Genomic DNA, 12,885 nt, shown 5'->3' on the forward strand with positions numbered 1-12,885 from the left:
CTCACTCTTTATTAGTGAGGAGCCTGTGGAGAAGAGTCCGGTAGCAGCCGCTCCTATGGAGCCACAGCTGACAGTCGTTTTGCTGGACAAAATAGCAAATATGACCCAGCAGCAGTGTTTATGAGGGAAAACATACATCCCACTGTAGCACAGCTCTGCGACCGCGACAGGGCGGTGTGTTTGTGTCGTTCAGCTAAACCTCCTGTCATTAGAGTTATTAAGAGGATTCAGATATGATCCAATGCTTTTTTTAAGTATAGCCCTTTTTTTTTACAATATTTTTTGTTTCTAGATGACTTTTTAGAGTAAAAGCGCTGGAGCATAACCCATTTATTGTCACTTCAAAGCAGGGGGGGCATGAGTTAAGGATCTAAAGATGTGCCAGTAATCAGACTGCACGGCCATGACAGAAGAGGGAGATGCTCACAACCAACACGTTATCTATTTAAAAAAAAAAAAAAAAAAAAAGCAAACCTGATAGGAGAACTCACAGTGGTATGTGTAATCAGTCAGATCAGCAGTGTAGGTGGGTGCGTGAGTGGAGAAGTGTGTGAGTGCAGCAACCCAAGCAAGCATCAACCAAATACCGAACATAACCTGCGAGCTCCACGAGAGTTTTAAAAGGAGTGCTAGCACCCAGAACACAAGTGTGCCTGTGTTACTGATGAGCCTAACTTGCAAAAATAAAAATGTCTTCACCTGAAAATAACATGAACTGAGATAAATCTTTTCTGTAGTCTCTCAATCTAACGTCTCACAGGAAAAGTGTGATTAGAATATTGTGCGTGTGCCATTAAAGGGCCTGTTGACCAACATGTTGACAGCAAAGAAAAGTCAGTAAATTTGAGGTCAATCACATAGCAAATGACATCTATACAAGACGTTTGGATCACAGCGGAGGTAGAAGGTGTGGTGAAGGTGGATATGCAGTAAGTGTGTCAGTATGTGCTCTGACTCCCCAGCGTCTCAGTGAGGGGGAAGAAGCATCACTGTGGTGTAAAGTATTGGAACCAGGCCACTGCAGCTGAACAGTCACAATGTTCAGCATTCATTTTCCTCTTACGATAGAAAAGTCTCCCGCTTCTCTTTTGGTCTCCATAACGACAAGAGGCCAAATGGAGTTTGGGAGCCCGGAGAACTCTGTGTCCTACCAGCTCGCCCGCTGCGGTTACAGTGGCTGTTTCAGGGCTGGAGAGTGTGAGTGCTGCTTGTGTTGTGATTAGACGAGCTTTTTTACGTCGCCTGTATTTATTTGGGTTGCTCTGTTCAGCTGAAATGAAATGTCCTTTACACGTACAAAAAAAAAAAATAGAGGTTGTAAATCTCCCCTCACTACATCAAGAGCTGTGTGTGTGTGTGTGTGTGTGTGTGTGTGTGTGTGTGTGTGTGTGTGTGTGTGTGTGTGTGTGTGTGTGTGTGTGTGTGTGTGTGAGTGAGCGAGCGAGCTTTCCCCTGCAGAAATGTGAGTAGGTGCAGAATAGGATGGAAGTTGGTTATGTCATTGTGTGCGTGTGTGTGTGTGTGGGGGGGGGCGTAATGGACAGTTGACTGCAGTAGGGTTAGAGAAGTCAGTTTTTCTGATTTGTTCCTATCAGACCTAAAGGTTTTCAGCTCTCAACGACCAGAAGAAATACGTGCAGTGGTCAGCACAGACTAGCGGCTCGGCGCCATCATAACAGCTCCCACCGTCTGCTTCTCAACAGAAAGCAGAACTGCATTAAAGTAAAAGTGTAAATTTGTCACGGACATTGACAGTGACAGCTTCTGTTGCTTATAAACGGGCCACATTCTGTTATATTTACCATCATTGTGGCACTTCCTACTTCACCTCTCCTCCATTGTGCAATTTGGTGAAAAGTGGAAATTCTGATCCCATGAAGATGTTATGGTTTAAATTGGAGTGCGCCACCTTAACGCCTTCATGCACTTCTGGTTTTTAAATGAAATTAATTGTACCAATCCAATCGTGTTATATTTCCTTGAGATGCCGTGTGGAGACTTTATGACTCCTCTCTGTTATCTCTGTTATATGTTATACTGTGTATCTACATTGCCACTGCGGAGCCAAAGTCTTGTTTTACGATCATAGCATCATTCTACAGGAATAAGTTTTAGTGTGAAGAAACTTGAGACATCTAATAACTTTTGAAAACACAGTCTCCACAGAAAAGTTGAGCTGAACTGCTGCCAGGCAACCTGCACCACAAAATGTGGTTAAAAACACTCAGTGAAACAAGCACTCAACACGGGCCAGAAGCTCCAGTGTCAACGTTATGTAAGCGCAGGACCGATGGTGTGACAGTCTGTCCTGCAGTAAGGGCAGAAACTGAATCACTGTGTCTTTGTCATTGGAGCCGGACAGTGCATTGAGAACGTCTCTCTCAACCTTGTCTCTGTTTGCATCTCAAAATATGGCTGTCAGAAACCAATTTTGATTACTTTCTGAAGCCAGTTTCACTGAATCAACTTTTCTTGTTGAAGCCGAGCCGCCTCTTCCCCCATTTCTTTGTACGTGTCTGTCTCCCGTCCTCCTCCTGTCCTCTTCCCGTCCTTTAGTGAAATGCTCTGATGGCTCCCAGCGTCACTCCTCTCAGTGTGACGTCTAACCTCTGCCTGTGTATGTGTGTGTGTTACCGTCCTCGGTGCATGTATAGGGTTACCAAAGACAAATGCAGCTTTCCCCATATGTGACATAGAGGTGAGATGTGTGCGCTATACAGTAAGAACAAAAACACACACTTTTCTACCCACCTGCACACATCTCATCGAGCTGCTCTCCACATCTATCTGTGGCCACGCACTGACTCACGTCCTCTTTCTCACTTACACGCACACACAGCATTCAAAGTGAGGCTGTAATGGCTCTGTCTAATTACAGCCTTTGGTTTTCTTGGATTCAGCCTGGTGATTTTCAAAGGGGAGATTGCTCTCCCCCTCTGCTTCTTGGTAATGAATGGTTCTTTTATTCGACATGGCAGCCATCTTGTCTTGTTGCTCCTTTTCATGCCGAAGCTTCTGGAAGGCTTTCATTCCAGCTGCTAAACTTTTGAAAGTGAAGGTGCGCACAGAGCATGTAGTTTCAGGAAGTGCATGTCGGCAGGTCAAGGAACAAAGCTGCTATTATTGCTTTAATTACATATGTTTGGGTGCAGCGCTAGCAGGGAGCAAAGAGTGGAACCTCGCTGAGAGGGCTGAAATGTTGCTCATCGTGAAGTTCGCTGCACCTGCTGTGAGGGAGGTGAGCGTCCGCTGGGGTACTGCTGAGAAAGTTTTGGTGTATTTGTAACTTTTTAGCACACCTGAAACCACACACGCACACACACCTACACGCAAACCTGCAGACTCACTTGGCATGCTTTGTAGTTTAATGCTATTTTTAGTGGTGTGCAATTATGCACATCAACAGCTCTCGGTGAAGAATGCCTTTATTAATACAGGTGTGTGTCTGTGTGCATGCGCGCGCGTGTCAGAGTGACAGAGAGCTGGCGGGACTGTAATTGGAGTGGGAATAGAGTAAGGGCCCCTGAGGGTCCCCTGAGGCCCCCAGGCGATAGACTGTCCTCTGAATGTGACACACACACAAGCATAGAGGTGGTAGAGAGGCTCCCAGATGACTGACAAATTAAATAGAGTCTAAATGTCCTGGATACTGCGTCATAACTGATACCCTTGACCTGAGTACCCTTCACTTCTCCCTTCTCGCTCACTTGTGTCTCCTGCTTTTGTTTTCTCTCTCTGTCAGCTCTCTTTATCCTCGTGTTCACCTTAGCACCAGAAATTTTAGCCTCTTTCTGAAACGTTAAAATGAACAAAAATCAGGATGAATTGAGGCCCCAGGGGCAGGAACTATGCAGCACAGGCTTTGACTGATGACTGTCATAATTAAGTTTAATGTCACATATTTGTATGGAAATCCCTAATACATTACCTTTTTGTTTCAATTGACCCAAGGGGGTCTATTTGGGCTCTATTTAGAGTATCTAATTGCATATTTAAAGAGTTTTAGATGGTGGCCTTTCCAAAAAATGCAAGAACAAAATTATACATGGATTAAGCAATGTGTTTGGATGCTTTAATGTAAGCTAAACATTAGCATGTCTGGCTAATTAGCTTGCAACCTACAGTAGTAACAGAGCATTACTTCCAAAGCCAGGCAACATTTCTGAATTTTGTTGGCTTCCGGGTTAATGTTATCACAGACAATGTGTGAAGGCCAATGCAGCAATCCAGCTTCCTGGATTGTAGAGTGTTGGCGCCACCAGGGGGGGCCAGAGAGGCTGCGGCCACCCTGATGCAATCACCTCATATGCATAATATGCTTCTCAGATGCTGGCTTCTCACCAAATCAGTGTTTCAAACCAATGTGTTCAGCTAACGTTAGCGTCGTCATGTAGCTAGCTACAGATGACAAAACCTGCAAAGGACAGTGATGATTTGAGTTCGTAAATTCAACAGTCACCGGCTCGAAATGAGAAACCTAATTTTGTTGGCCTCTGTATGAAATCAAGGACCCACTGTTTCAAAAATGATTCAGAATTATGATGGTGACTCTGCCACCATTATATTTGTAAGCCAAGTATTTGTCCGACAGGTGTAGAAATAGTCATTTCTATAGTAATACTCTCCACTGAGAGCCATGATGAGAATAATTCAAATTAAACACGTGATAAAACATGTTCATGCATCCTGCAGTATAATCTGATGAAATTCAATTCAAGTTGAGGATTTCCCATAAGTAATCAGGGTAGTATTGATCAATTATTTGATAAATTTGCAATTAATCTAACTGAACCATATCTATTGGTTATCTCTTTGCTTTAATGGAAGTCCAGTGTTCACCTGAACTCAACCTGCAGCTCTCGGTCTGCCGCAGTGTTTGGTCGATAGATGCAGGAGCAGGTGCTGTGGTTCAGTAGTTCAGCAGCAGAGTCTTTACGTAATAGTATTATGACCTCAAGTGCACAGCTCTGCAGAAATTGCATTGACAGGTAAATTTATTCAGCTGAATAAGTTGTAGAGAAATTTCCATAAGGCCATACTTCCTGTTCCTGTCTCTCATTGAGGCTCAATCAGTTTCCTGTTCTGGGTGTTCAGAGGTCGCACATCTTCACATCAGAGGAAAGGCTGTCCGTCTCGTCCATTCCTGATGAATATATATTTGTCTGTTTTGTAGTTTGTTTTTCAATTTAGAGTGGATGGTATAAAAGCCAGTCAAGCAGTCATTATTATCGGACACCTTTCTTGTCTATAGGTCAAAACAACCAATGACTAGTCCTGAAACAGTTACACAACTTCCTGATTTGTCACCTCTGTGTGACATGATTGGTCATCATTGGTCGATTTAAATGTTAGAACCCTCTCCTGCTGGAATCTGCCTGATAGAACAGACTGTTGAAGAGTGGTGGATTTGAATGGGATCACACTCTACCTGAGCCTTGTCACTGCAGTCTCACATCCTTAAGAAACAACCAATCAAACATGAAGATGCAACCTTTTCCTTTTCACACCATTTATTTTCTCAGCTCTCAAACCAGTCAGTCACTAGCTGTAAGAGAAAACCAAGACTTGTACGGATGTGAGTCATAATATCCAGATTCCTCCAAAAGAATTAACCCAGCGTCCTTACTATTAGCAGCTTTGTCCTTCTAATTCAGAGACAGCATCAGCATTACCGTCACTTGGCCCGGCAGTGTCTTTTAGTGAGTATCGTGGAGACAATGGGCCAGTGCAGACAGAGAACCTCCTGTACAGCACAGATTGTGGCTCATACGAGTGATTTGATTTAAGAAAATTAGTCTTTCTTGCATTCAGACTTTTCTCTGATGAAATTGATGAGAGGTCCAGGCCTGATGCATGAGTCATTGTCATGGGTCGACAGTGTGCCACAGGGGAAAACTCTTCTTTATCTTAGCAATTTTAATGCCTGAATCTGACATCCAGATGAACGTACTCTATTGTAACCTGTGTCTATGATTTTTTTTCTCCACTTTAACTTGACCACCTCCAATTGAAGTCATTTTGCTTCATTAAGAGCCTTTGTTTGCTGTCATAGCACAGTTCTGCATCGACAGACTTGATATCTTGAGTAATTTCTCCTGATTTCTGAGACTCTAATTCGACTCCCAGCACTGTCACATTTATGATGTTTTCATCTGCTGATTCCTGACAGCAGTGCTTCAAGCTCTGCCATTTGTAAATCTTTTTTTTTTTTTTTTTTTTGTTACACCTTGGTGGCAGTTTTGGGAATGGCACAGAGCCCACAGAGCAAAATAGCAAGCCATTTTATTGGACTATGCTGCTGATCAAGTATCAAGGTGAAAAGCGCAATTTAAGTCAAGTTTGTGTTTGATAATTTCCTTAAAAAGACCATTAGGGAAGCATAACATGCAATACAGATGGAAGCAACATATTTAATAAAAATATTTGTACATTTTAAATGGGTGCTGATATAGGCAAAGATTTAACACACTGGCATCCACAAAGGCACACTTGATCCACAATCATATAGATCTGGCTTCAGATCATTTAGAGTAGATTATCTCTACATGAGGGTCTGACCTGCTCAACTTAACACTGCTGCTGAGCCATAATCTGACATGAAGTAAATTACAGCCATTTTATAATCTTAATAGCACATTATGATTGCCCTTGATTGATTCCTATGTGCCATAAATGCATCAGTCTTGAAAGCATTAGAGAAAATGATTTTTTGACCTCAAGAGAAGTGAGGGCCACGTCACATTTACATCCGAGTAGAGTGATCAAAACCAGCTGCTCATATTTTAGTCGAACAAACACATTACTAGTAATGTCTGCTTGTGAAATCTGGCTCACATGTATTCATGGAATTTAATACACTTTCCTGCTAAAATAGTTTAGCCCTGAAGCAGCAGTGTGACTTATAAGCCTCCTTAAGGCCACCGTCAAAATTCATGTGGTTCATTAACTCATTTTTAATTGGATTTTAATGTAGAAGATTTTCATGTAAGAGGTTTTCTTACACTTGTTTTTCTGAAGCACTTGCATGGTTTTAAACCAACAACCCGACTGAGTCCTGGCTCGCTTTTCTTGCCTTAAGACCTCTGCTTTCTCTGTTGATTGAAGTCAGTTTGGGATTGGAGATCCTCGATGGTTGTGAAGTACCTCCGTGAGATGTACACGTAGTAGATAACATTAGATTAGAGCAGATGAAACATTAATGATTCCTCCGGGCTGAAGTGAGTCATTGCTTCTGCAAAGAGTTGGATATAGCAACGTCTAGGAGGACATAAATGGTAATAGAGCAAATAAAGGCCATATAGATATATGTCTGGAAATGCTAATGTGTCCTGTCAAAAACAAACAACTCTCAATTACACTGTCACACCATGTCAGTTTGAGAGGTGCTCAACGAATGACACATGAAAGCGATGCAGCTTATTTTATCCCTGCACGGTAAATGTGCTGCAGACTCCGGCCCTAAGGCCTTGTTACTCTAAGAGGGCTTTCAGCAGGACAGGGTTATAACCTTGTAAACACACACACCCATTGAGTGAGACATCAGATCATGCTGATTGTGTTAGGCAGGTTTAGATAAAGTGAGACTGATGCCGTTTGTTGACAGCGATGTTTTAGTTTTCTCTCTGGGCTCGATTCTTACACATGAAGACATGTTTAGTGGTTACATGTTGTCATTTATATATAAACCCTGTGTCATCAGGATGCTGGAAGGAGCAGAATTAAAGGTACAATGACGCACTTTGCATGCACATGTTCATGTCAACCACAGTATAATGTATATAGTGGATAAAACACACACGCTGCAACACATAAAAGTACAGTGGCAAGTCTTTTTGCAGATAAAGAGGCAGAGCATCAGCATTCAATGGAGACTCCACAGAGTTGTCAAATGCCCTCAAATCCATTCTCCCCTCAATGAAAACAGAATTATTCATCATCATTTTCCATACAGCCCACACTGACAAACACAAGGGAGCGGAACTGAAGCACTGCCATTCAGCTCTTAAATGAGCACAGCTCTATGTTTTTGGTTGAGGTTTCTGATGTTGGCCCACCAATTAATTGGCTTTAGTATGTAGAATAAAATATATATACGGTTTCTAAGATACATTTTAAAATACAGTTTCGATTGACCTGGATTTTCATTTCAGCTATTTAAGTGAGTTATGAGTTATGCAGGGACTGAACTTATATAGCCCAATTCTGTATAACAATAATAACATTTTGGGTAATTACTGAAGTATTGCATTTTATGCTACTAGTTACACTTGACACGTACAGCAGCAGCTTGACTGTTGTGTGTGAAGGGAATCCTAATAATGAATGCAGGAGAAAATGAAAGCTTGAATCAGTAGTTCAAGATCTGCAGAGGACAACATACATCGGATTTTTGCTAAATTTCTTAGCTAAAGAAAGCAGGACTGAACAAGCTCAGTACCATGTTGGTCAAAGGTCATATGCTGATCAAAGAGGACACAAAGAGGTGAGCTGTTGATTTGATATTGGAGTGAAATAGACCAATAAACTGGGCAACTGCAGAAAAAAAAGTTAGCAGCACTTTGTGAACACGTGATTGTGTAAAGGATATTACTGCATGAGCTCAGGAACACTTTGTAAACATTGTCAGTCGACACAGATCCTTTGCAAATGATTGCATTCTGTTTTTATTTACATTTAACGCAGCGTCCCAACTTTTCAGGAATCAGGATTATAATAATGATCCAGTATCATGATACAAAAGCTAAAGTGTTCAATCCTGGAGGGCTCTTTTTCATGAGTGCTTTACTTATACTTCTATACTTTTATACAGTGTGTGTCACTACTGAGCACTTCCTCCTGCACTGAGCCAGAGGCCATCACGTCTTTGTGGTAGTAGTCCTTCTCCTTGGCATCCCTGAGCCGCCTGGAGGACCCATGAGCTACTGTAACTTTGCAGACAATGATCAAAAGAGAGTGGAGGCCATGGTTAAAGCTCCTGTCCTATGAGGATGGAGAAGAAACTGTGGTCAGCATCCTGTCACACTCACTCTGTGTGTGTGTGTGTGTGTGTGTGTGTGTGTGTGTGTGTGTGTGTGTGTGTGTGTGTGTGTGTGTGTGTGTGTGTGTGTGTGTGTGTGTGTGTGTGTGTGTGTGTGTGTGTGTGTGTGTGTGTGTGTGTGTGTGACCTTGTTATTATGGGTAAACAAGCAGCTGGTTCAGATTACACTGTCAAGTCCATACAGTGGCTCAGCTGGGGATGTGTCTGCAAGGATCCTCTCTGTCTCTGTGGGCTGACATGATGCCCACTAAACTGGCTAAATCTGGAAACGCATTTTGCTCTAGGAAACATTTCCAGGTCGTTTTTGTAAAGATCTGCATCCACACTAAGATGCCTAAACAATAAAAGAGGGCAATCTTGTCTCCTCTGTCCTATTATGGTCGACAGCTAATCAAACTATGCATCACAGCCTGCAGCTGCTCAGGAGTCAGCTGCTCTGTATGTTCTCTGTGATCTCCTATACAGTTTTTCTAAAGCCCAACTCACAAGACCACAGAGGAAGAGAGGTGAGACAAAGATACTGCTTGAGGTGAAAGGGACAGCTCCTGGTGTTGTAACATAAAGACGTAGTAGTTTGGCCCTTTGACTTGGCCGACTTATCAACACGGTCATGGAGGCATTTTGTCATATTCAGTCATTTAGACCAGTGTCCATCACATGATTTGTTGGCTGTCTTTTACAAAGCTCAGTTTAGTGGTGTAACAACACTGTCTTAATGAGGACAAAGGATAAACTGATAATGTTTTCCCATAATGTTTGCACAATCCATCATTACACGCTGTTATGATCAGCTGCTCTGTGGAGGCTTAAAACAGGTGAGACAGATGACTTGTACAGTCATTACGCAATATGATTGGTTTAAAGAATAAAACAAGAAAAACAAATTCAGGTTACTTAAGTTGTTTTTATGACTAATCGTCTGCATTTGCTGCCTCTAGGTCTTTTATTTTCAGTTAATTTAAACAGCCTCAAATGATCAAATTGACATAACGTCAGTGTATTTATCATTGGAAACGAGACCATAAACAGATGTTTTCCTGTTGAATGGATTGCATTACTATACATTTATGAGCAGCTGTTACTTTTTAGAGCGCAGCTTCTCCGTAATTTAATATGTTGACAGGTTTTGTTATATGTGAGCAACAGGTTTGGACAAGTTTACTATATTTTTATGAGCAGTGATATAATTCAGCACACACATTCAACAGCCCGATAAAAATGATTTTTGTGCACATTTTTATGACCTGTTCTGACCATTATTACACTCTGTTGTGATCTACTGTACTGTGGAGGCTGTAGAGGCCAGTATGGGCATGGCTTTGTGGGTTTTCATGGCCACCTGTAAATTTACAACTGGAATAAATTGCACAGTTCTCCCTGTGTGGTTTTTAAAAATGTGTGACAATCTGTCTCTCTCACACACACACACACACACACACACACACACACACACACACACACACACACACACACTCCTCAGAGTTCATGGCCCCTGTAATAAAGTTAAGCCTATGTTATGAGTTCCCAGATCCTTTAAACCTTTCAGCTTTTATTAAGATTTTACTGGCCAGGGAGAAAGAGGACGAGGAGGACGATCCAGGAGAAGTCGGAGGAATTATTCCCATCACTGTCTCCTTTTCCTGTCCGGCCTCTTTTCTCTATTCAGCTTGTTGCGCGTCTGTTACTCTCTGGCTCCTGGCCGGCTTCGCCTCTCATTCTCGTCACTGAGTCAGTGTCATGGCAGGTGCGTGGGTGTGTGTGAACACCTACGCACATATGTGTGCAGAGCAGGGTGTGAAAGCGGCGGCAGCGTACGGTTACAGAAGGAGATCCATTACTTCGCCATGGCAGCCGGCCTTAATTACAGCTAACTATAGACAGAGCAGAGGGAGTGGAGGGGGTGGGGGGAGGGGGGATGGAGAGAGACGGAGCAATGAGTGTAATTAAAAACTCTATTTGAAACCGTGAGATTATTACAGCGAGGAAGTTTGTGCGGTGGCTTGTACAATACTCTAATTCATACTACACATGTGAACACTGAATGTGACAAATTCCCAACTTAATGTCCCTCTACTGAAGACATGGCTGTGTCTAAACAGGGTCTGAAGAACGGATCATTACATAACACACATTCACCATTAACGAGTTGCTTATTAGCCTGCATGTTATTAGCATATTGGATCTTTATCTTATCATTATTATTACTTATATTCATCATAAAGCATGACCATATTTGACTACTAGGCCATTAACTAAGAGTGTTCTCTCAATGACCTCCTAATTACTGTTTATTGAAAGTAAGGCAGGAAGCTGTTGTACATGAATTACAATCTTAATATCCCCTAGAACACTAACTCCTAGGAAAAGGATTTAATAAGTGCTTTATAATGATTAGAAATAATAAATAATAATAGAAAGAGTCAATATGCTGATAATATGCATTGCAATAAGCGTCTAGTTCATGGTGAATATGTGTGCCCATAAGCTTGTATATAATGTTGTATGTTTTAGACTGACAGTTCAAGCTACCATGAAATCACTGCTCCCAGCCAGCAAATAAAAAACTGCAGTGCCACATTTTTCCACTTTGGTTTTCACACCTAACACGCACCCAGCCCCAGTCATCAGTGATGCTCTGTACGGTGAACCTCTGGTTCTGGCATAATAAGTGATGCTTTAAAATGTCTTCAGTTTGAGCACATTGGTTGAAAATGACCGGCAGATTGCTGTTGCAGTCTGTCTTTCATCACCCCTCTGGAGTCTCAAAACTAAACTTGCATGGGTGCACCTTTGCATTTTGCACTGACTACAGGAAATTTGCATCCATTCACGCCAACTAATGTCTTTGCCTTATGTCTGAACACACCGTGAGACATGTACGAAAATCGGCTTAGTCAGTGTTGACCACCTGCAGTGTCAAGGACGTAACGATCGATCATATATTTACTGGAGAACTGATCAATATTTCACTGACTGTGTAGAGTTTGAATTTTAATGAGACGTCTAATGAGTCCACACTAGCATCCATGAACTTTTCTTTTAAACATTATCGTTTTAATGCTATCTGAAGTATCAATGCAGCTTTTTCTTTCCAGTTCTGAGCATGCTGGCTTTTTAAGATTCACATCCGGTGAACTCTCTGCTTAAGCTCACATGAAGCTTGCACACACACACACACACACACACACACACACACACACACACACACACACACACACACACACACACACACACACCTTACGCTAATGCTCACACATTGTCAGTGGTGACATTTCCCTTTTTGTTTGTCTTTCCTAATTAGCCGTCTCTTCCGCCTGCCTGGCACGGTGTCGGCCAATCGGCGGAGCCCGCTCATTACCCAGGGTTCATTTCAGGGTCTTTGTCAAATGAGGAGTGAAAGTGACAGCTCAATCTAACCTCGACAATAAGCTCTGCATGGCCGCCTCCTCACTGTTGGTGGAGGATTCAACTTGGCTATCATCTAGGGGCACACAGGATGTTACTCGGAAGCTAATTGAAATGCCACCCTGTTCTTTCTTTTATGTCTTCTCTTTCTTTATCTCCCGCTTTTTTCTCTCTTAGTTCTGGATGTCTGCCCTGGCCACCACCATCCCAGTTCCCTGTGGAGCCTTCATGCCAGTATTTGTCATTGGTAAGACGCAACTGGCCTTGTGTGCGTGTGTGCGTGTGTGTGCTTGTGTGTGCTTGTGTCTGTGTGTGTGTGCTTGTGTCTGTGTGTGTGTCCATGTATTACTCACATTGTGGGGACATAAATCTGTTTACACAGTCACATTATGGAGACTTGCCCTCCTTGTGGCGACAAAAAGATCAATCAAATCATTAAATTT

The 12,885-nt window shown here is 42.3% G+C and overlaps 1 protein-coding gene across 4 annotated transcripts in view; it reads left to right on the plus strand.

Annotated features, from left to right (window-relative positions):
- The window catches only part of clcn2c (chloride channel 2c), a 143,942-nt gene that overhangs the window by 86,213 nt on the left and 44,844 nt on the right, over nucleotides 1-12,885 (plus strand). For all 4 annotated transcript variants that reach the window (XM_070970241.1, XM_070970243.1, XM_070970242.1 and 1 more), the window contains one exon: nucleotides 12,620-12,689. In XM_070970241.1, the coding sequence (XP_070826342.1) occupies nucleotides 12,620-12,689 (70 nt within the window). The remainder of the gene's footprint in view (nucleotides 1-12,619; nucleotides 12,690-12,885) is intronic.

Source organism: Chaetodon trifascialis, chromosome 9 (genome assembly GCF_039877785.1).
Source record: "Chaetodon trifascialis isolate fChaTrf1 chromosome 9, fChaTrf1.hap1, whole genome shotgun sequence".
NCBI lineage: Eukaryota > Metazoa > Chordata > Actinopteri > Chaetodontiformes > Chaetodontidae > Chaetodon > Chaetodon trifascialis.